A 26,016-nucleotide genomic window follows, 5' to 3' on the forward strand; every position below is an offset into this window, starting at 1 on the left:
GGCCTACCTCTGTGGGCAATCGATTGTGGGGCTCCCAGACTGCAAGAGGGCACAGGCCAGACAAAGGGACACCTCTCCCCCAAAGTGCACAAATTTTATGCACTGGGCCTCAAGTGTTCCATAATAATGAAAGGGACATCAGGAATACATAACAATTATAAAAATATATGTGCCTAATTATAGTTCTCAAGTACATGAAGCATAAATTGACAGACCTTAGAGGCAATTCCATAATTATAGTGGTAAATTTTAATACCACTATTTTAGCAATTAACAGAACATTTAGACAAAAATCAATAAAATATCTTTACTGTCAACAACCTTTACCTAATTTGGAAGAACTACATATAACTGGAAAATACATATTCTTTTCACATGTTTATGGCATATTCATCTAATTAGGCCCTATGCCAGCCCATAAATGTCGCAAAATATTTTTAAAAATTATCAACACCATACAAAGTGAATTCTCTGACAATCAATAATAATAAGATATCAAGGAAAATTTAAATAGCTAAATATTAAATAACACACTTGGAAATAATTCAAGTCAAGACATAATTTGATACTCAGAAAATATTTTTAACTGAATGACAGTGAACATAAGCCTATCATAATTTGAGGGATATAGCTAAAGTCATACTCAGAGGAAATTTTATAGTTTTACATGCATATATTAGAAAAGGAAAACAACCTAAATTAATGACCCAAGATTCTGCCTTAACAAAGAGAAAGTAATTATGTTGAGGTAAGTAGATAAAATAAAATAATTAAGATAAAGTAGATATCAATGAAATAAAAAACAAACAGATGATAAAGACAACAGCTCATTATTAGAAGCTGTTAAATATAAACAAAGTTAACAAAACTCTAGCTAACCTAATCAAGAAAAAAGAGAGGGAACATAGATCATCACTATCCTATCTAATAAAAGAGTAATATGCAAATTAACCATCACTCTGCTATACCCACAAGCCACGCCCACCAGCCAATCAGGAGTGAATATGCAAATAAACCCAACCAAGATGGCTACGGAGAGAGCAGGAGGGAGGCTTGGGTTTCCCCGGCAATGGAGGAAGCCAAGCTTTCTGCACACATTGGTTGGCCCAGGCCTCCGCTTAAGGCTACAAAGTTTCAATTATAGAAGATACATAAATCCCAACAGAAATGGCTGCTTCCATGGAGCAAGCAGAATGCTTGGCTCTGCTCCAGGCTACAAAGTTTCAATTATAGAAGATAAATAAATCCCAGATACCAGGGCCTCTGCTTGGGTTGCCGAGGGGCATGGCTGGCCTGCAAACCACCACAGGCCCCTCACCCAGGCCACCCCATTCCCCAAGGGAACCCTCACCCTTATCTGGGACATCCTTCAGGGCAAATCAGTCGGCTCCCACCAGTGCACCAGGCCTCTATCCTATCTAATAAAAGAGTAATATGCAGATTGACCATCACTGCAACACACAAGATGGCTGCCTCCATGTGGTCAAAGATGGCTGCCTCCATGTGGACACAAGATGGCTGCCACAAGATGGCCAGCAGGGGAGGGCAGTTGGGAGGGACCAGGCCTGCAAGGGAGGGCAGTTGGGGGCGATCAAGCCTACAGGGGAGGGCAGTTAAGGGTGACCAGGCCAGCAGAGGAGGGAAGTTGGGGGCAAACAGGCTGGCAGGGGAGCAGTTAGACATTAATCAGGCTGGCATGATAGTGGTTAGTGGGTGATCAGGCTGGCAGGCAGAAGTGGTTAGGGGCAATCAGGAAGGCAGGCAGGTGAGCAGTTGGGAGCCAGCAGTCCTGGATTGTGAGAGGAATGTCCCACTGCCCATTTAGGCCCAGGATCAGGCCTAAACGGGCAGTTGGACATCCCTCGAGGGGTCCCAGATTAGAGAGGGTGCAGGCTGGGTTAAGGGACACTCCCCCCCCCCTGCACGAATTTTGTGCACCGGGCCTCTAGTTAGGAATAAAAGAGGGCTTATTCCTAAAGATCCTATTGGTCTAGATGTTTTCACGGGTAAATTCTATTAAACATTCTTAAAGAAATAACACAAATCATATACAAAGGTTAAAATAAAAAGGAACCTCCCCTCCCCCCAGGCAGTGGGGCCAGGATTTGGTAGCTGGTGCTAAAAGAAAACCTTTAAATGCATCCTTGTCCTGGGACTATGCCAGTGGTAACTGTCACTCAACAGCACAGAGGGAGTGGGGGGAAGGTGATGCTTGGCCAACAAGGTTCAGTGGTTGAGCATCGACCTATGAACCAGGAGGTTATTGTTCAGTTCCCTGTCAGGGCACATGCCCAGGCTGTGGGCTCCAACCATAGTGTGGGGTGTACAGGAGGCAGCCAGTCAATGGTTCTCTCTCATCATTGATGTTTCTATGTCTCTCTCCCTCTCCCTTTCTCTCTGAAATCAGTAAAAATATATTTTTTTAACGGAGAGGGAAGGATGACTGCCCAAGTGAGGCTAGCATAATTCTAATATCAGAAACTTTTCAAAATATTATAAAAACAAAACTAGCAATAAAGCAAGAATTATTGAAGATGTGGAATATCAAGAATACTCATATATTGCTGGGAGTTTAAATTGGCAGTGATACTTTAGTGACATCTTTGGCATTGTCTTCTAAAGTGAAACGTGCATATGACCTAAGAATTACACTCTCAGCAAATGGACAGCTTCCTTGTCTTTCCCTTTTTGTTCTATTATATATATACTAGAGGCCTGTTGCAGGAAGTTTCCTGCAATAGTGCTTCCTGCTTTGGTTGCAGCCCTGCCTGCTTCCCTCCCTTCTCTGCAGCCCCGCCTGCTTCCCTCCCTTCTCCCCCGCCCTGCTTGCTTGCTTCTCTGCAGTTTCACTCCCTTCTGCAGTGCTTGGCTTCTCTCTGCACTGTCTTCAGTCTTCGCTCTGGCCTGGATATGCAAATTAACCACCATCTTGGTTGGGTTAATTTGCATACTCGCCCTGATTGGCTGGTGGGCGTGGCTGGTGGGCGTAGCAAAGGTACGGTCAATTTGCATGCTTCTCTTTTATTAGATAGGACTAGAGGCCCAATGTACAAAGATTTATGCACGATTGGGCCTTTCTTCCCCTGGCTGCTGGCACCGTCTTTGTTCTGGCTGGAGCCAGCTTTTTGCTCTGCCTCAGAGCTGCCTTTCTGCCTTCCCATGCTCCCCAGAGGCCCAGAGCAGCTGGGGTAGTGCAAAACACCTGTTTCGTTGCCATGGCTGCTCGGTGCCTGTGTATGCAAATTAACCTGCCATCATTGTTGGGTTAATTTGCATACCCACTCCTGATTGGCTGATGGGCATCAGGAAGGTACAGTCAATTTGCATCTTACTCTTTTATTAGTGTAGATATAAAGAGCCAGGGTCATAACATCTACAATGAACGGAGGCTCGACCAAATGCCAGGCTGCACATGCAGCCGGCGAGTAGGCTGAACTACTGACCTCTAGGAGATAGAGAGTGGCGGGGCTGATCAGCAGTGGCAGAGGCTGCTGTTGAGGCCTGGATAGAGAAGCAGGGTGACCAGACCTTGCTTCTTTCTCCCGGCCTCGCCAGCAGCCAAGCCTCTCTCTCTCCCAGAGGTCAGCAGTTCAGCCTGTTCGCCAGCAGCCTGGGGAGGCTGCTGATCAGTCCCACCTCTATGATCAGGCCTGGAGATAGGCCAGGAGATGCTGACTGGCATAAAAACTGACCAATCAGAACCAAATCTGGGTGATTTGTGAGGAGCCAATGGCTGCCACAGGAATCGGGCCTAAACCGGCAGTTGGACATCCCCCAAGAGGTCCCAGATTGGAGAGGGTACAGGCCGGGCTGAGGAACCCTCTTCTGTGCATGAATTTCTAGTTAACCTATAAAATCCCCTTTCCTCTAATATAGGAGATCATTACTTAAGACTTGATGTTGAACATTTTCTAAAACTTGAGAAGACCCTATTTCACAAATGTAGGAAAGGGTAACTAATCATTGCAAGCAAACTTGGAGTTACAGAGACTATAAATGTCACTTTGGTCCATTTTCTATTTCAATAATTGTATGAGTATGTAATTCAAAAATCAAGCCAGAAGTGCATTTTAATAAATATAAATTGGGATTACTTTTATAGAAAATATAAGAAACATCTGTCTCATTTTTAGTAGTATATTCTAGGTTCAAACTAATAATTCTCTTAAATATCCCCTGCATTAAATAAATGAATAAGCTGTCATCTCAGGAAAAATAAAGTCAACACTGAATTTATATCTTGGAGATAACTGTGTTTCTTTTTGTTTTTATCTAAAGTCCACAGTAAACAGAAAACTATCAGAAGAAAGTTTAGTAAAATATTTCAAACTGCATTGTTTAATAGTAAGAACTTTCTTGCATTTTATGTAAAGAGAGAATATATATATTGTGTACTTTTCATTATTTTAAAACTGTCTAGGATGAAATAAATCAACAGTGTCCTATTGCCCTTCTACTGGTTTGGGAAGAGATTTATGTAACAAGGCATTATCTTCTAGATAGAAAGCAAAGAATATGATGGCTCTTGTTCCTGTAATTAATCATACTATGGTGTAGACCTCTTACACAATGACAACAAAACGCATCTAGATATGCATCTTAAATATTGAGAAAAAATATGAGAGATGATGGGTAGTATATTCTTTTCTTCTTTTAAGCCTTTATATAGTGAAATAAGGCAAAATAACAATATATGTAAAACAACGTGTAGTTTTAAATCATCATAAACAATGCCCACGTTGAGGAATAGATTATTACTATGACTTATCCATCCATATATCCTTATTTTTCTTATCATTTTACTGCATAAATATGCATTTCTAAACACTAGAGTTTTTACCTGCTTCTGAAATTCCTGAAAAAATTAAATTCTATGCCTGGCTTCTTTTAGTCAGTATTACTCTTTTAAGATTCATTTGGGTTGAAATCTGGACAGGAAATAATAACAAAGAAGAGGAATGTGAGCATCATTGTAGATTCCCCATGAAAATCATTGGGTTGATTTTTAACAAATGAGTTAAAAAACATTGGTAATTATTAAGGTTCTTTGGCGGGGGGTGAGAGGAAAAACCTCAGCACAGGCTAGCATATGCTGTAAATAGTTCATGTAAACCTAATTGTTATACTTCAATTTAAAAAAATGGATATGTAAAGTTAAGGAAATTAATCAAAAGAACTTGTGTGTGAGAACCATTCACCTTAAAAGATAAACCTGAAAAGACATAATTTCTAATTTCACATAATTTTGAAAGGTATATGAAAGATGAATGCAGGCTTATCAATTGATGGACTAGAACTTGGAATGCAGCTCTTTGCCCATCAGCCCCCACCTAGATCCAACTCTGACTCTTTTAAATCCCAGATACCCTTACACTAGACGGTTGTCTCTCTGTTGTGTTTTTAAGAATTATTTTAAAGGAAAAACAAACCTAAAGTTACCGTCACACACGCTCACCTGCAACTGTTCATGTGAGAAACGACTCAACCTCATTTCTACAGTTTAGAACATCTATTCTAATCACTTGCAATTTGGATCTTGTTTTCTGTCAAAAATAACATGTGGTGTGTCTCTTTAAATCAGGGCTCAATAGTCCTCTCTTGTATCTCAGTTTCTACTGATCTCAAAGGTGACCATCAAACTTTTTGGGCTGTGATCTCCTCTAAGCTAGAAATTACCAACATGAATTTCACGGAAAACAGATAACCTGTATGAGACCACTCCAAATATTCCAGCCACCCAGTCATTTTGTTGTGATGCTGTTCTTCACAAACGGACAGAAATGTAATGTTGTTTTCATAGACTCCTTACATTTAAGTTTCTATGTAAATGTCCTCTCATCCCAAACAGAAGATATATTCTAGTTCAGGGTTCATGGCTTGTATATGTATCTCAGTGTTTAAAACAAGTGGGTATTTAATGTTTATTTTTGTTACTGGTATTTGTGATGATACTCTTTCTTTTCTTCCTCTTTTTTTGTGTGATAATAACAAATAAAAATAAAGAAAGGTAGCTTTCTAAGATGGAGATAAAATGGGTTAGTCCATCTACTGAGTTAGTAGGTAAGGAAAGGAAATATTTATTAAACATCAACCAGGAACTATTATAGGGATTTTAAAGAAGTGATTTTAATCCTTTAGATTGATGCTTTTAAGTAGTTAAGGTACCTATGAATGACCTGGGGGATCTTGGTAAAATGCAGATTTTGATTAAGTAGGTCTAGATGGAACCTGAGATTCTGCTTGTCTATCAAGCTCCCAGGTGATGCTCATGGGACTGGTCAGCCTGTGACACTTGAAGCAACAGGTTTTGCACAAGTTATGAGGTAATATAGTTATGATGACAGTGCCCATGGGGGATAACAGTCATAGTTTATCATACCCCATCTTACTGGAAGGAAAGCTCTACTCTACAAGGCTATTAAGTTAGGTAATAGTGAGCAACAAATAAAACTGATAAGTTAAGTTGGGGAATAATAAAATAATAGATCTAGAAAAAAAAACACACAAAAAACACCACCACAATAATCCAAGCAGGTTAAGCCTAAAGAGTGAAGTGCACTAACTGTCTCTAAACATGCTCCTTTCCTACTCAGCTAAACACTAGCTAGGATGGATTTTGTTTACCTTCGAACACATTTCTCTTTTCTTTAAAGCCACAGCAGCTCCTGTCAACAGGAAGCTTCAAGTCAGCGGTTTTCTTTATTCTTTCAATGAGTAGTCTGTCCAGTCCCGTAGGCAAGTGACATTTTGATAATTATTTAAAAGCTTCATCAATAATGTCTCAAATGCCTGATTCAGTGGAGTCATGTGTCTGTTCTGGAAGCACTCAGTTAAACTCTCAGAAAAGCAAGCATTTCCCTTTTGGGTGTGATGGCTGCAACACAAGCCCGTGCTTAAAATGTGCCATAGGGAGGGCTACTCAAGCTCAAAGTCCACAGGTCCAAACACTGCAGATTTATAAGCAATAAGCTCGGGAAACATATTTTCCCCAGAAATACCAGGTCCGCCTATTTTAAGTTCACATTGGCCAATTACCCTAACATTTCTAAGGCCACTATCCTGAAAGTGCTCAAGGTATTTTAAAGGTATTTCTTTGACCACAGAGCTGGTCTGCCTTACTCTGTTTTCTTATACAGATAAATTAAATGAAGAGGAAGGAGGGAGGGAATTAAAATGCATGTCACTAAAAGGTAACCAGTGAGGAATTATTTTAAGGCAATGGGAACATGGGTGTCTTCATACCCTTTGGGGTGTGTTATCTAATGTTTAAAAAAATTCAATGATTGATTTCCTGAAGGGTGCTTGACTTTATGATATGTAGGACCTGAGAAATGTCTTACCTCTTTTGCCCTGTGAGTACAGTAAAAGGCTTTTAGGGAATCACCTGAGAACATGGTGTTCCCTTTTGTTTTTCTGTTTTGTTTTGTTTTGTTTTGTTTGGCTTTGAGGAGAATATTAACCCTTTTTGGTCATTTTAATAAAATCATAGATAATGCTCCATTTTTAAAACACTGTGAAAATGGAAATGAATGGGAGCCACAAAAGTTTGCCTTGAGTTTATCTCACATAAACATAAATAAACTAAGCAAAGTCTTAATTTCAATGGAAGATTTTTCCAAACTTAATAAATAAAACCAGTGTATGGACTGGGTTCTGTATTATCACCAATCTCACCTTAGCATTCAAGAATGAGGAAGGGGGGCAAGAACTGGGTGAAAAAGGTTAAGGGAGCACACAGTACAATTAGTAGTTACAGAATAGTCTCAGAGAGGTAGATTACAGCATAAGGAACACATGTGTTCAATAACATCATGACAACCACGTATGGGGCTGGGTGGGTATTTGAAGCAGCAGGGAGACCACTCTGTAAAGTACCCAATTTTCTAGCCACTTTGATGTACAACTGAAACTGATACAGAGTAATATTGAATGTAAACTACAATTCAAAAACTAAAAACTAAAAAATATAGTATGTTATGTAATGTACATAAAGAATATTGAACTTTCAATGAAAGTGAAATCTACACCCTTTGACTCAAAGTTGTGGTCTGCTTTTTGTGACTGGGGTCCTAATTCCATTCTTTCTTACTATTGTTGATCATTGGTTTCTATGATTTAAGTTAATGACCAGGTTTGTACAGGAGATGATTGTTACATTTTCCTCATATGTTCTAAACGTTTTTTTTTATAATCATTTGTCACACTAAAGAAACCACTCACATTATTTGTAAAGTGGAGACAATTTCTACAAAAGAACAAAAGAATCTGCCACACACAACTAAATGAGCCACCCATACTTTGAAATTTCATTTAAGTCTTTTGTTTTTTGGTAAAAATTGAGTCCCACATAAAATGCTTTGCTTGTAATTTAATCTCGGTTTTTTGCAACTGATAATTTGCTCCCCTAAATACTGTCTTCTATAGTCTTTATTTCCATCACTGAACCACCATTAATTGAGTAACTGTAGCCAGAGACTTTACAACTATTCTTGATTCCTTCTGGATTCTGATCCCTCACATTCAGCCAGTCATAAGTCTGTAAATTCTGCATGTTAATTATCCCTGAGATCTTGCTTCCATTGCAGCTTTAGTCTTAGCTGAGTATGAAGTAATGTAGACCTCTCCCTTCCATCTCTCACCCCGAGGGCTGGAAATAAGGCTGGAAAATCAGAAGGAAGCACAGTGCCTCTTATGTCAGAAAACTCAATCATCACGGGAATTTCACTTGGCCTGCATCATGGAGAGCATCCAGTTCTTCCTAATCCGTTACACAAAATGGCATGAGCTTCTCCATGGGCTCTGCAGCTGCTAAAAGCCATTGTTGGTTTGTCATCGGAGAAAATGTCCCCCTGTCCTTAGTTTTGTGTCCTACTACTCAATCTAATTTAGAGTCCAACTCCCAGGAAGCAGTAGTATTTTATTCCTGAGTTCTATACATAGCCCAGTGTATTCAAGTCTGTAATTAAAAACCACAGCCTTATTTATCTTTTACTATGCACATTATGGCTTGAGCCTGCCCAGCACAAAATAATAGCACTGTAAAATTAAGAATTTCAGGTCTGCATTCAGCAAATAGGGGCTATTTTCCTGTGTATAATGTCATTATTTCTTCCTAGGGCAGTATCTATCAGCCAACTCATTTGTAACTGAGAATTCAGATTATTTGTTTGTTTTCCTTAAGAAGCATACTCACAAAGAGAGTTCTCCTGAATGTAGGCCTTTGCTTCTTCAATCTGTAATTGTGAAAATAACTCGTGCGTTGCTGGGGCATTTTGCAACAGCAGGGGATGTGCTTCAGCAATTAGGGACTCTGGGCTGTGGAGAGTGAAATAAATATCCAAAACTTTAAAAATCTCTTGTGACCAAGAAGTAATCTTCTCCAAGGTAGTAGTACATTTTAAATGATAATGCTAAGAATTACTTGATGGGGAAACATGATTATTTTTCCTTCCATTTCCAGAATGAAAATGGCACTTTGCTCAATGCCCTGACTCTTAATAACTTAAAAATATCAGGGAAAAAAATTTTTGGTATAATAATACCTTAAGTTTGTATAGTTCATTTATGTTTTCAAATCACTTCCAACATACTTTACTGTTTAGTTTGAAATAATTCCATAGGCTTGCCATTATATCCAAATGTAAAAAAGAAGATACAAAGATTGAGTTGCCTGAGCTATAGACAAATCTTCTAATTTAAGAAAGGCAACACTTTTCCATTCTCAGCATAGATGAAAAGAAGAAGAGAAAGTGAGGGGAACTGATGCTAGAGAGATAAACAGGCATCAAGTATTTTAGGGCTTACCGCCATGCTAAGTACTTGTGCATTTATCCTATCTAATAATAGAGTAATATGCAAATTAACCATCACTCCACAACAAAAATGGTGGCCCCCATAGCCACGAGATGGCGGCGCCTAGTCCGCTCAGCTCCGCTGCTGGAGTGTCCAGCCTGTCGGCAGGAGCAGCGAAGCTGGATCCACCTCCGAAGGGGTTTTTGATCTGTCCTCAGACACAGCAGTCAGAGCCTGGACAGCAGGGCATGGAGGCTTCCTCGGCAGCGGGGTAGCCACTGCCCTGCAAACAGAGCCGGGCCGGGACAGCAGGGCATGGAGGCTTCCCTGGCAGCGGGGAAGCCCCAGGCCCTGCAAACAGAGCCTGGACAGCAGGACATGGGGGCTTCCTTAGTGTCGGTATCCTCAAAGCCCCCAGGCCTGGCAGATAGAGCACACTGCAGGGCATTGGGGCTTCCTTCGCATGGCACATGGGGAGGCCGGCAGAAAGCGGAGAGCAGGGCATGGGGGCTTCATCTCCATGGCTTCAGTGAAACCTCCAAGCCCGCAGAGAGCAGAGAACCACAGGGAGTGGGCCTAAGCCATCAGTAGGACATCCCCTGAGAGCTCCTAGATTGTAGAGGGTGCAGGTTGGGCTGAGGGACCCCCGTGCATGAATTTTGTGCACCGGGCCTCTAGTCCTAAAATAAAAAAAGAAATGGCAGATTCCTAAAATTTGTGATTAGGAAATTTCAATTTGTAGGGAGTAGGAGCAGAGTTAGAATTACTTCAGTTGTCCCATTGGAAGATAATGTTAACATAGAGTAGGGTTGGGGCAGTGGACCTAGTATCCACTGGGTAAAGCACATTAAGAATATTTCTCTTCTAGGAACCCATTAGAGAGAGAGAGAGAAAGAGTGAGAACAAAAGCAATGAGAAAGACCCTGCTGGTGGTGCTCAGTGGTTAAGCATTGACCCATGAACCAGGAGATATTGGTTGGATTCCCTGTCAGGGCATATACCCAGGTTTCAGGCTCAATCTCCAGTAGGGGCATGCAGGAGGCAGCTGATTGATGATTCTCATCATTGATGTTTCTTTCTCTCCCCCTCTCCCTTCCTCTCTTTGAAATAAATTAAAACATATGATTGAAAACAAGAACAACAAAGCAATGAGAAAAGGGAGACAGAGCAACTCATCTTTGACTTATTTCAACACAATTTGTACTCTATACCCTATATCTTCTTAATACATCTTGGAAGCTGAGAAATAATATTGCTTATGTGGTCTGCATTGTATATACTTGTTAGCCTATATTGAATATTTGTTCACATATTTCCCTCTCAACACCCTTGAAATAATTTTTTCTGAGTTGGTCTTGCCTAACGTTTTCTACCTGAGATAAACAGTAGGAACATAGTAAATATTAATTGACAATGTTAAATCTGCTCTGGCCGGGTTGCTAAGTGGTTAGAACATTGGTGTCCCAGGTTCAATTTCTGATCAAGGGCACATAAGTTGGTTGCAGATTTCCCAGTCCTGGTAGGGGCATATGCTGGAGACAACTAATTGATGTGTTTCTCTCACATCTATGTCTGTCTCTCTCTCTCTCTCTCTCTCTCTCTCCCTTCTTCCCTCCCCCCTCCTCCCTCCTTTCCACTATATCTAGAAATCAATGGAAAAAAATATACTAGGTTGAAGATTAAAAATAAAAATGTTAAATCTTCTAAAGTTACACAAATTCCTTTTACCTCATGGTTTTAGATAAAACCACACTGAATCTTCAGAAATTCTAAATATGTGGAGAAAATATCTAATTCTAAGCATTCAGACATTGCAAATATATGCTTTTTTTTTTTTTTTTTACCTTTGCCAACTTCTTATTTTAAAACACATTTTGGCAGTTAATAAATAACTTGCATTTTGCCTTTACTTTGTATAAAATTGCTTGTTGCATTAAAGTGAACGCAGATGCTTCTTACATAAATGTCTGTTTTCAAAAAGGGAATTTATTAATTTGGCAATGATATCAAATTAATTTTTAATTCCTCTACTTGAACTCAAATAATTTGGAAGGTAGTCCATATTTTTTTCTACTCCAAATTCTAAACTTATTAAATCCCTCAGTGGCAGATTATAATGGATCAAAAATCTCTGTTGTTTTTGCCTTTTCATCATCCAACATTAAAGTATTTTCTAATACCTTAAAATGTCATATATATTATTGGTTTCAGAATTTTTTTTCTCTTTTATGTCAAATTTTCTCTTATTTTAGTTTTATGTTACAGGTAAATCACCAAAATATAGTGTTTTTGTAGACTCTGTTTTCCTTATGTTCATATGTTTTTAACCAAGGAACATTTTCATAATTAGCATATCAAAGTGATTTGTTGAGCCTATCAAAATTATAAATTCTTGGTGTATATGTATTTGTGTATATATTAGTTAGATTTCCTAAGTATTCTTTGCATTTTTTCCAAAGTATCTGCATGGAAGCAAATATTCATAAAATTTCAAATCCTGGCTAGGCAACTATTAGTTGTTTTAATTACCTAATCTAATTAAATTCTGCCAACAACCTTTGCAATAAACATTTTTATAGCCATCACAGATAAAGAAATTGAGGCTCAAAGAGGAAGCAATTTGTCTACAATCACACAAAATTAATAAGTAAAGAAGCTGGGTTAAAAGCTGGATCTGACCCAAATACCATTTTAATTTATCTACAAAACCTACTTATTGATAATTTTATTATGCCAAACAATTTATTTTATATTCTTTTAATTGCTCATTTACTTATTTGATTTAATATGTTATCCTATCCTAATAATTAGTATAGATGAAAAGAAAATAGTTTGATTTTTATGTGAAATTATTGTTTTTTAAAGATCTTCCAGGGAGCATTATTTTTGCTCTTTATTACATCTTCCATAACCTAAATAATCATAGGTTGAATTTTTCTTCTTTTCTCTAGCAGTATGGATGAAGAGATATGAAACCTCATATTAGAATATACTAAATAAACATATATGGCTTTCAAAGCCATATACTCCCAGAAATCAGCTTTGCTCCTTCCCTTTTTAAAAATTACTTTGATCCCTAGAGTAGGTTATTTCAGTTTCTTGTATGTGTATCCAAAGGCAAGGTAAAGCCTCTTGAGAAGTTCTAGTGTGAATAATCCTATCCTGCCAGGGATCATCCCTTCATGGAGTAAGGAGATTACAACCTGGTGAGGCCAAAGTTGAATGCAGTCTAATTAACTATCTAAAGCTGTGGGAGTCCATGGCAAATACTGTGTCTTCACTGTCACCCCTCCCCAGCCTGAAAATGCCTTCATTATCACATTATCTATCTATCTATCTATCTATCTATCTATCTATCTATCTATCTATCTATCTATCTAATTATCTATCTATCTATCTATCTATCTATCTATCTATCTATCTATAAAAGCCTAAGTGACTGAACAACTAAATGACTGGTCAACCGGTTGACTGGTTGCTATGACGCACAGTGACCACCAGGGGGCAGATGCTCAACACAGGAGCTGCCCCCTGGTGGTCAGTGTGCTCCCACAGCCAACCTACCTCAGTCCCTTCCCCCATCCAGCCAACCTCCTGCAGTCCCTTCCCCCCACCAGTCACCCCCCCTACCCCCCGCATCTGCTCGATATCCAGCCAGGCCGAGGGACCCTATCCATGCATGAACTCATGCACCGAGCCTCTAGTTTAACGTAAAGATGTGACTATGGAGATTCATGATGATAAATATTGCATAGTTTACTATTAAAATGCAAGGATGATTTCTCATAAATTAAGTATAATATAAGAGAACACAACAAGGAAAAGATTGTAAAAACTAGGGAAATATGGAAAAACCAACACAGAAAGTGAGAAACATTTGGTAATAGGACAACATTTCAAGAACTAAGGAAGAAATGCACAGATGGAAGCATTGAATTCTATGTCATTAGCATGGAATTGCTACAATTCCAAAATCATTGCAGTGTTACTCTGAAATGAATGTCCTATAAATTCCCCTCACATTTTAGCTTAGCTGTATTGGAGGTATCATATATCTAGTTATTTTAATTTTCTCTCCATGCCATGACACTGAGGTAATCAGACCTATAGGTACTCACACATAACTCATCTTTTTAATCCTCAAAGTGCTTTTGTTATATTAACTAAGATTTTAAAGATTATTTGTATCAATGCCAATATTGAAATATCACAGGAAAAATTAAATTGCATAGATTTATTTTCACTTCTTAAGTAATTATTTTCAGAAATCTCTCAAGAGAAGAAGTACATATATCAGATGATAGTATTAAACCTATATGTTCCCTTATAACTAGTGAAATTGAGCATCTTTTCATATATCTGTTTTCTATTTGTATATCTTCTTGGGAAAAGTGTCTATTTAGGTTTTATGCCCTTTTTTAAACTAGATTGTTTGGGTTTTTATGTTGTTGTTGAATGATATGTGTTCTTTATATATTCTGGATGTTAGCCCCTTATTGGAGGTATTTTTTGCAAATATCTTCTCCCATTCTGTTATTTGCCTTTTTGTTTTGTTGATAGTTTCTTTTGCTGTGCAGAAGCTTTTTAGTTTGATATAGAAAACAGTATGGGGATAGGGGGAGGAGGGTTGAAGACAGTAAAAGGGATCAAATATAAGGTGACAGAAGGTTAAATTTTGAGTGATGAGCACAAAATGCAATATATAGAATTATACACCTGAAATGTATATAATCTTATTAACCAAGGTCACCCAATCTACACTAATAATAGAGGAATATGCAAATTGTCCAGGACACTGTCACAGCAACAGTAACGACCAAACAGTAGGCTGTGTGGGGCGACCAGGCCAGCAGGGGGTTAGTGAGGGATCACCAAATGACTGAACAGCAGGCTGTGTGGGGCTACCAGGCCAGCAGCAAGAGCAGTTGTGGGCGACCAGGCTGGCGGGGGGGGGGGGGGGTGCAGTTGTGGGTGACCAGGCCGGCAGGGGGGCAGTAGGGTGCAACTATGCCAGCAGGGGAGGGCATTTAGGGGTGACCAGGCCAGTAGGGGAGGGCATTTGGGGGCAATCGGGCCAGCAGGGGACAATCTGGTCAGTAGGGGAGGGCAGTTGGGGGTGAACGGGCCAGCAGAGGAGCAGTTAGGCGTCAATCAGGCTGGCAGGGGAGCAGTTAAGGGTCGATCAGGCTGGCAGGCAGAAGTGGTTAGGGGCAATCAGGCAGGCAGGCAGGCGAGCGGTTAGGAGCCAGCTGTCCCGGATTGTGAGAGGGATGACTGCCGGTTTAGGCCTGATTCCTGTGGGCCTAAACTGGCAGTCAGACATGCCACAAGGGGTCCCAGATTGGAGAGGGTGCAGGCCCGGCTGAGAGACACCCCTCCCGTGCACAAATTTCGTGCACCAGGCCTCTTGTAAATTTAATAATAATTTTAAAAATTTGGATGTTCATATCTGTAGAAACCTGAGAGGGATCACATAACTCAAGCCCTGATCCCTTTCCCCAGAGCACACATACCTATAACTTCTGGGAAAATGAGCCCTGGGAGAGTTGATATGACTCTGCAGTGGACATAAAATCAGTCTGAAGCAAACTAAACCTCTAATTTAAGCCCCTTGGCTTCTAATCTAGAGTTCCTTCTATAACTTTGCACAAATTATTCAATCTTTTTTTTTTTTTTTGCCTCCGCTGTCTCAGCAGTGAAATGAGAATACTGAAAGGGCCTTTCTCCTTTGATTAAAAATTTTAATGCAAATCAAATACTTAGAAACCATGCCTGGAATATTGCAAGATCTCAATAATGTTAGTCCTATGATTACTACACTGTTTTCAACCAGATTTCAGAAATGAAATAGAAATTATATATATATATAATCACACCAAAAGGGAGGACGGAAGGAGTAGCTAGACATGTCTTCAGAAAGGATGAAGTACTATAGAATGTTTAAAAAGATTTCTTTATCTGGTAGTGCTATTTTCTCTAAGGAAGCAAAGTCAAAGCCTTGTTATCAAGACCAAGTTTAGATAAAATATTGCAGTAGAATCCATGTTCATTTTATCATTTCAGACAATAGGTAGCTTTTAATGAAAAATACATGGTTTGACTGTTGCAAACCAGGCTATGTGGGGCCTAATGTTCATATAATTTTGAGGATCTTTCTTCAAAAAAGTTAGTATTTATTTAGAATGCAAAAATAAATGATAACTAGTTATTAATTTTTACATGTTGACAAATACCAAAGTTTTAAAAAAAATCTAGAAAAATGATATAATAGATGCATTATTATCTGCCAGACACACATCCATGAATCTTCTTTGTTTGTCTTTCTTTCCCATATCTTATTCTTTCATTCTCTTTCTTCTTTCCATTCTCCTTCCTTCCTTTCTTCTTTTTTTTTCTTTTTTGCTGCACACTGTTGATTACCTCTTAAATAACAATTTATTTTATAAAGTCCTTACTGTAGAAAACTAGGAAGATAATTCAGTTTTTGCACTTTGGAGGGATAAAGGTTCTATCACAATATGATGTCAGGGCCACCGTATGAGTGTAGTAAAGGTCATATACAGAAGAAACTATAAACCTTTTCAAATTAGCACACTAAACTAAACTAAAGATACACCCAGCTTAGCTTCCCTTAGCTGGATCCCAAAATCCTTATGGCAAATTTTACTAGAACAAATGACCATGTGGACACGTTTCCTGGGCCTTTCCAGGATCTTAGATGGAACCTATACAAATAAGAGGCCCTGAAGTACAAACTTACAATACCTAGAGGGAAACAAAGTACGGTAAACCTTGAGACAGACTAAAAATCCTATATATTCTGAATCAAGTTTAGATGTTTGAGAGTTTCCCACAGCAAGTGAAAGCATGATGTAATGAAATATTCTGATTTAATATAACTACTCAAAATGATAGTGAATGTAAACTGTAACTGAAAAATAATTTTTCTTAATGGGAGGGAGCTTAGCCTAAAATAGGCTGAGGCCTTCATCCCATGAACCAGCAGAAAGGGTAAGAAGCAGGAAGGAGGTAGAATGGGACCTGCTGAAACTAGGCGGGCTTTCACCCGAGGTGCCTAATGTCCCCAGGCACCAAGGCTGACAGGAGCTAGTTTGAACAGGCCTCTGTGAGGCAGGAGAAAGGAAGATCAGTCAGAGAGAGAAGCAGCATCAACCACAGCCTTCCTCAGTGAGCACGGGCAGGAAATGCTGGGAGAGCAACCCAGTAGAGGTCTCAGCAGAGGTCCTTGGTTCCATGTCCTGCTCCTACAATCTTGCTCAAATCCTTTGCTCCCCTTACTTGCTTGACAAAATCCCACCTTAAAAAAAGCCTTTTCTGTAGGGACTAGACATAGGAAACTATGTAAAAGGCTATTAAAATAGCCTCATTAACATATAATAAAATCCTGAAGTATAAAGACACCGTTTCAAAGGCGAAATGACTGACCAGGTGATTCACAGGGTCATGTACGCATCTCAACCATAATGTAAATGAAAATGCCTCAGAAAGCAATACAACTCATGTCAGTCCTGTTTAGTTAGCCTGGGGAGGATTGAGGAATGGTCTTTTTTTTTGTTTTCCCCTCCCTCTAGATATATAGAAAATTGGGATGAAGATTTTCTTCTCCCTTAAACAGGGCTAGCATACCTTCCAAATTTTGTCTGTTTTAGGTTCAAGCTAAATATCAGGAGAACCAAGTAGGATAGAGTTTTACCATAGTGTACAGTGTTGAGTCAGATAAACTGAATCAGTAGCAAAACTGCAAATGTCCTTTAAAAATATAGCCTGTCTTATATTCATGCCGCCTGGTCCCCACTGAGGGTTCTGCACCAGGACCATTTAAAAGTATGCCCCTCTGTGAATTTCAACACAGATACCTGTGTGCACAGTTGTCTAATTGCAGGGAAAATTAAACACCAGAGACAAGAGCCTTGCAATATACACAAGCCTACACTGTAAGTTAATGGGTTAATAAAACTCTAAAACTGAAGTCAAGGAATACTGTACATTAGTTATTTCTCAAAGTAGTGTGTGTTTTCTTAGAATTTCATATGTTCTTTCATAAAAAAAAGAAATAACTAAGAGAATATCAAGATAATGTTTTCAAACCATAAATGTTTCCCTTCCTCTACCCCCAATAATTTGTTGGAAGTCATTTAAGTCAAGTGCAGCCTTTAGGTTAGTTAGTAGAAAAAGATTATTTTTATTGTTTCCATGTTATGGTGGTAAAATTTGAATCCTGTGTCCAACATTCTGCTACACTAATGAGGCCTGTTTTCTAAATTCAAAAGCAATTTTTAGTTCTCATTATTCTTGATTCTACTACATTTGACCTTTTGAAAAACTTCTTTCTCATCTCGATCTTGAATATCTCAGTTTTTCTACCTCCTTTTTGATGGTTCTTTTTCTCATCTTTATCACTTCCACTTTGTGAATACTTTCCAAAGGTGTTTTTCTCCTCCCTCTGCCTATCGTATCCTTTGATTTTCTTCCAACTTCAATACTATGGCCTTTCTGCGAAACATTTCCCAGCAGGTGGGGTTATTATTCTCTATCTCACTTCTGGGTCATTACATGTGTTATTGTTCCTTCCCAAAAGGATATCACCTTATACTAATGTCTACTTATTTTTCAAATTTCAGTACAATGGGGCATTTTTCCTCATGGAGCTGGGTACCTCTCCCAAATATTATAGGGCAGCCTGTGCTTCCTTTTACAATAGGCCTTAGGTTACAGCATGTATTACACACTGCAGTGGGTTTCAGGGCAGGAGGCCCACCAGTGTCATCACTATCATCTGGGGACTTGCTATAAATGCAAAGTATCAAGCCGCAAGGTGATTGGACTGAATTAGAAACTCCAGGGTGTGGCTTCATCTGTGGTTTCAAAACCTCTCCAGGTGATTCTGATCCAGGCCAACTTTAAAAGAACCACTCTGGGATGTTGCATTTGCCTGTTTTCCCCTTGACTGTCCTACTAGATTGTGGCCTGTTTTAGAAACTATGGTGGCATCATTTTCATTGTGATGTCATTAGTATCCAGTGCAGAGACAACTTTTTTCCTGAGCTCCAATTTCAGTTCTCTGATTGCTCTCTCTATGTCATTTGTATGGAGAGCCAAGAGTCATTTCACAGTCAGCATCTGTGTTGGAAAGTTGACATCTAGTACCCCTCAGCAACAGGATCCTCCAAAACAATTGCACACCTCTGGCTCTACTCCCTTACTGACAAAAACAAACAAAAACTCTCCCACCTCTCCATTAGTCATGGAAAAGCCTTAGCAACCATCTTTTTTTGAAGAATAACTTCATTTATTCTGAGTATACAACTAAAACATATCCACTATAGAAAATCTGAAAAAAATTCAGTTACACACACAAAATAATTAACACCTGCGTGATATTTTTGGCAATAATTAACCTGCTCTCATCCTCCTTTAGTTAACTGAAAGTCCCATCAACGCCTTTTGATTGCCTCCAGCATTGCAGTGCTGTCTCTTTTTAACCTACTTATATCACCTACTGCCGTAGCCTTCTATGCCAATTAATTTTTCTAAAGCGTATTTCTGAGTAAAGTGCTAAAAAGTCAACATGACCCTCCAGTGCCTTCCAAATAAGACCACAGTCTGGAGTAGACAGCCGCCGGGGACTCCTACAGGCTCTAGGAGGGACTGCTTCCCATTCTCACAGCATGTCCCCTGTTTTCCAGCCTTTTGAATCTTGCCACTTCCCTGTCCCAGCATTCCTTCTCACCAGTGATTTTACTTAAATTTCCATTTCAATTTTGCTAAAATTGCAAACTTCTTACCTTCACTACCACTCCACTCCTTATCCCTTTCTCTACTCTGTTTTTATTTAATTCTTATAGCCATCTAACAGACCATCTATTTCATTTGTTCAACTTGATAATTGTAATATAAAGCTCATTAAGACAATGATTTTTGCCTGTATCTTGTTCCTTACCATATCCCTAAAACTTGAAACAGTGCTGGATACATAAAAGACACTCAAAATGTATTTGAAATATTGACTGACACATGAGTGAACAAATGAATAAATAATGACTATGTCCTGTGAAAATTCAAGTCCTCAAGGAAGTCAGAGCTCTTACTCTTTTCTGCTGAAGGTGAACTCTGTTCTCTAAAGACTATAAAACCATTATTTGTACTCATGACATGTACTACATACTGAATTGAGTTATAATTATATGTTGCACTTCCCGTTGAGGAATATACAAATTCCTTAAAGGCAGATATCCATTATCTTTGTATCTCCTGTAGTTCTTAATGCACTGGCAGGTAATAAATAGTTCCAAAAGTAATTAAATTATTGTCAAAAGAAAATAAAATTATTACCAAAAGCAAAAAGGGAGTGACCTGTGAGGGGACATTTTACCATTTTTCCTGTTGCTAAAATTGAATGTACCTATCTTTTTAAGCAAAACTGTTCCCAAAGAAATCACTATGTGAACATTCCACATCTTTACAGGTTATTAATGCTGCACTTGCTTTGGCTGCAAGACCCAAAAGTCAAGTGGTCAAAAAAACCATGGAAATGTACAAGTGCATGTGGGAGAATCATATCCATGTCCTCACAGAAGCTGTAGATGACATTACAAGCATTGATGATTTCCTTGCTGTATCTGGTAAGTTTTTGATTTTTTAATTTATACATTTGCTCTAGTCAGTTTTCTGAACCAGAAAAATACTGCGTCTAATTAAATTTATGTAATATAATGAGACATTGTTATTGCCAAGTGCTGCTACGTATGATCTATTCTTAGTAATAAGTCTCATGCCTTGTGATCCTAAAAGAAACGTCTATTCTTGAACAAAGCATAATTAAAAATAGTAGGTGGAATTCTTAGGCATATCCTGTTTTGTTTTGTTTTCAAATAAATCATCAGTTTCTCTTCTTTAAAATATTGATGGGTCTTGATTTCCCTGCATTTCTTTTCCAACCAAAATATTTCTACACTCAGAAAAAAATGTGTATACTAATATATATATTATATATTTGATATGCAATGTGTACTTCAACTACCAGTGTATATGTTTAAATAATGGTGATGTAAAGGATCAAATAAACAAGTATAAGCATCTGACTACATCAGGAACAGAGAGGCGTGAGAGTCCAGGCCAAGCCCAGGTGATTCTCACCAGGATGATTCTCACCACAGGATTGTGAAATTAATCTCATAAAGCCATATCCTCAGAAGCATAACTCAGATTTGATTATACTGTTCTAACAGCAAAGAACTAAAGGCTTTTTTGTTGTTTTCATTCTCATAAAAATTAAGCCTCTCCTTAAAATGAATTATACATTTTTTTGAGAAAGAGATTTCCTTGAGATGTGATAACATGCTTTTTTATAAAGCAAATTCTTATAAATTTCTAACATCATTTTATCTTTTTAAAGTTTTCCAATGTATTTTGTCTAACTTATTGAACTCATTACTTTTACCTGTGTGTATATGTGTGTATATATATATATATATATATATATATATATATATTCATTCTGAACAGTAGTTTCAGAAACCTAGTGTGTTTTCAATATTCCATAATGAAAAGAAAATGTGTACTAATTATTTTAAAATTGGTTTATTTCTGTAGAGTGAAAAACTTTGCAAATAATAGAAAATGTATGGGAGAAAATATTAACATCCCTTGTTTCCACTATTCAGAAACAACAAACACTGATATCTGATTTATGTCCATCCATCATATAAATTATTTGCCTTTTTACACATAATATTTGGCTGAATTTTCCCACATTAGTATATAACATCAAAAATCATTCATTTTTTCTCATTTTGTTACCATTTAGATAAATTGTAATTTTATTGTTATGAACATGCTATGTTAAACATAGAATGTTGTTCAGTGCTAGGTTCTTTTTTTCAGGTAGTTCTTTTGGTTACAATGAAAGGAACCTGCTGATGCTACTTGATGTAAAGGCACTTTTATTGGTATACTGATGGCCCAACAGGGAGAGTCTCCTGAACACACAAGAACAGGAACCGTAATTGGCCAGGTCTTGCATAATTAGAGAGGCCGGGGTCTAAGTTACTCCTTGGGTCCTTAGAGTAGGAACCCATGGTTTTGCTTTTCAGTGCTAGATTCACCTGACCTAGCAACCTTCACAGTGTGCTACTTTCCATAAACAGCTTCAGAGTTTCAGAGTATTTTGCCTGCATGTAACAGAAAACTCATATGAAAGTTGCTTACAGAATAAAACCTTCCTTTCATGTAACTAGATGTTTAAGGTAGTTGATTCTAGACTTACTAGCCCTAGAATAACAGAAAACTTGGATAGGAATAGTCCATGTGGGGGGAGTATCTTATCACTAACATTATTTAGAATTATTTGTACAGGGTAGTAATAAGAAATGGATTAATATGTAGTTGTTTCATTATTGTTTTTAAATTCTCTATAGAGATGCACACCATTATTTTCTATACTGGGGTGGACTGTTTCTACTTTGCTGGTTTTTGGATACTCTAGTTGGTAGTGGTTTAAGGTTATTAATGACCTATGTAGGCATCGCTGGATTCTATTGAGCTTCCCTCATGGTTGAATCTCAAAGCATTATACCTCAGAGCATTACACAATCTACCTAAAACAGGAAGAAAAGTGGATTGTTGGCTTGAACCTGTCAAGAAGGAAATCCTTCCCAGATGCCTTCCATAAGACTTTCTCATACTTGTTATAGGTCAGAATTTGATTCGTCCTCTACCTTCTCCTGGACCAATCACGAGCAAAAGCAAATGTGATTCCCATGATGGACTTAGAGTGCTGATACGTGGTTAAACCACATGACTGGGGACCAGAGAGAGTGGTATCCTAATTTGTAGCATTTGCTGATTTCTGTGGCATAAATACTCCCATGTTGGCAATTATCAAGCAACCAATGTGATGTCATTGAACTCTGAACTGGGAAGAAGTACATAAAAACAGCTCTTGTGACCTGGTATAAACAGATTCTAGCATACCACTGGGCTTATACCAGTCATAATTCAACCTTCCTGACTAGTCACTTACTATACAAACAACATCAAAAGTTTATCTGCAGAAAAGAAGGAAAAAATGGCTCTTGACTAAAGAACAAAATATGTTTGTCCCAAACACTGAGTGGCATCCATTGCTTTATCAGATTTCTGTGCCTTCATTAACTTACCTTGTATTTAGCCTGAGCTCCAGTGGTGTTTTTTGTTACATCATAACTTTTCAACTTCTGTTCCTACAGAAAATGGCATGCATCTTCTCTCAAAATCTTCCCAAATAAATAAGAAAGAATATATCTGGGTCCAAATATCTTTTTAGTTCTATGGCTAGATCCTTAGGACCAGGCTAGAAGTCCTACGTCTAAGACCAGAGGCCAACCAATGGATGGGTTACCTTTTTTTCACTTGGCTAATTACAGTTCAAATTTCTTTGATGGGGCTGCCACAAGCTGGTAGTGCAGATTTTCTTAGAAAAAGTTGCAGATGTGATCAGCAGTGAATGACTTTTCAGGTACTACTGTATAATGATCTTTTATCACATGTTTGTATTCACAGACATCTGGTTCTGCAATTTTCCAGGTAGAAAAACAAACAAGTTAATTCATAGAGCATCTAAATTGTGAATTACCTAGAAAAATAGAATGTTTTCAAATTTTATAAACATTCTTTTTTTTCATGGGCTTTCTTTCAGTAGATAGAAATACTCCATTCTGTTTTTACATATAAGTAAAGAATAAGGGTCCCAAAAATACTTCTACTTTTCTCCTGAGTCAGTTATAAAAATTTGTGGATTCTCAGAACACCAGCTCTCCACATTAAAATATCGACCAAAATGACAGCTTAAAATTAGTGAGAAAATATTCTTAGACTTCATTATTTCATTGTCATTAGAAAAGGTAGAAATCACACTGATAAAATGTTTACCTTATAATAATGTTTTAGATTGTCCAATATTGACGAGAGGCTCTTGAAATAAGGGTACTTTTGATACCAATTGTCTTTTATTTATCTATTTCAAATATAGAAATATCATCGATGATTTAAAAATTGTATATTTATATAATCACCAAATTTCTCATGATACACAATCACAATGCCAATATTCAGAAGCCATTGGGGGATTTTTTTGTTCTCTGCTATATGTAGAGAACTCCAAATAAAAGCACAACTAGTTCTTTCTTGAAAATAATAAGGAATATAGCCACCTCACCAATTTATTAAATCTTTTTAAGCTTTATATATAAAATTATAATGAAAAAGTAAATCTATATCTACTTGCAAAAGCAAAGAGATTTTTGGAAAACTGTTCTCTGACATTCAGTTGTGCAAGAGGCTTTTTATGGTTTCGTGTTATTTATGTCACTGTCATTCCACCAGTAATTAGAAAAAAATCTTCAAAAGGCATTGGTCCCCAAACTTTGTGTTTCATCACTGATGATGGAGCTTATCCCCACATCATTCACTATGCTTTTTATCACTCTCTGAAAATGCATGTAACAAAACACCTGTCAGAAAATCTCTAGTCTGAAGATTCTTTGACTACATCAGAGTCTATCTTCTGTACAGACAGAAGAGATATCTATGTGATGAGATTTAAGAAGCTCTGTCTTTTCAGCCTGCCCTGCTGCCTGAAGTCTCCACCATTAGTAATGCATTTGGGAATATAAAAAACATTTCATACCTCTGTTTAAGACACAAATTTGGAAGAAGTAACATATTAACATATGCATCAGCTTCTTGGACCATTGAATTAATTGACTCATGGTGAACAATAATATCAAATAAATGAATTTAGAAGAAGTGAACTTTGATAGAAGAGAGAATGATTCGGACCATAAGAACTATTGAACAATTGCTAAGAACTAATGATATATGAAGGTTGGTGAATATTTGCCCTTTAAAAAACTTTATTCCTTCTTTTATTAATTAAAAGGTGTTGCATAATTTTAAGTGCTGAACACTATGACTGGTATTGGCGATTTAATAATGAGTAAGAGTTACTAGAAGAGATAACTTGCAAGGGAGCTGTGAGAATGGGGATTATTGGAGAGAGGGGATCACAGGATGAATGGAGAAAGCCACTGGCATAGTTTGGAATTTTTTAAAAGAGAGATTGCCCATTTATTGATTAGAATTAGCATGACTATTCCCTTATTGTAAAGGGTGTTTTCACTTTAAAGATACCATCATATTGATTCTCAGTGAATTATAATATTGGAGGATGCTTGAGGATTTTTATTCCTTGTTCTAAATTTCTCTTTATGTCCACTTTCCTCTATATCCACTGCTATTATTCCAGGTCAATCCATTATCTCTTACTTGAATTGCCATATAATCTTTCTAATTGAACCTCCTGCTTCCAGAATTTTTCTTGAAGGCTTTCAATAGGTAATTTGCAAGATTAATTTTGGGGGTTTATGTATTATGCTTTCATTAACTGTCTTCAGCCTGGAATTAATATTTTTTAAAATCTTCAAATTATGACAAATAACTTCAATCATTAATTTTCACAATGTCCTATGACCTTGACTTAGTGACACAAAGATAACTGGTACTGTCATCAAAAATTCACTAACAAAAGCCTCTGTGTTCATGACATTGTAGTGAACATGGTCTTTGGCTTCTACAAAGTTATATATAAGTCATTTAACAAAGGAAAATTAAAATCAATAGATTTTCAATATTTTTTCTACCTTAGTACCAAATAAACACATAATAGTATTAGAAAGATTAAACTTTTAAATTTATTGCCCATATGCTGAGTACTATTAAATTCCAACTTAATGTTTATGGAATAGGTGTTGGGATAAAAGATGACCAATACAGTACATATCTATGCAAAGATAAATTATATAATATAATTGTAACTAATTATTATATGCATTGATTTATATATCTCTTCAACATACACCTACTTGAAATGTTAGTTGATTAAAGGCATCAAGGCATGGAGCATTTCAATATTCAGATGCATTCTTTTAAAATTGAGATTTGAAATCATATTCTGCAATAATAAATTGTTATAAGTGTATTGAATATCAACTATAGGCAAGTCAACATGCTAGGAAATGGGGGAGGATGTAAAAGAGGAAAAGGCATCATGCTTGCTTTCAGAGAACTCATAATCTAGTGTATATAAAGCAGTTTCCAAAGAATTATAATAGCCATATAATCAAAATGCTGTGCAATGAATGCTGCTGGAATGCCAGGTATCGGCAG

General features: G+C 37.6%; 1 protein-coding gene across 3 annotated transcripts in view; it reads left to right on the plus strand.

The window, feature by feature from the left end:
• Positions 1-26,016, plus strand: part of CTNNA3 (catenin alpha 3) — a 1,396,025-nt gene that overhangs the window by 941,793 nt on the left and 428,216 nt on the right. For all 3 annotated transcript variants that reach the window (XM_079794118.1, XM_079794119.1, XM_079794120.1), the window contains one exon: positions 20,279-20,435. In XM_079794118.1, the coding sequence (XP_079650244.1) occupies positions 20,279-20,435 (157 nt within the window). The remainder of the gene's footprint in view (positions 1-20,278; positions 20,436-26,016) is intronic.

The sequence above is a fragment of the Cnephaeus nilssonii genome (genome assembly GCF_951640355.1).
Source record: "Cnephaeus nilssonii genome assembly, chromosome: 16".
NCBI lineage: Eukaryota > Metazoa > Chordata > Mammalia > Chiroptera > Vespertilionidae > Cnephaeus > Cnephaeus nilssonii.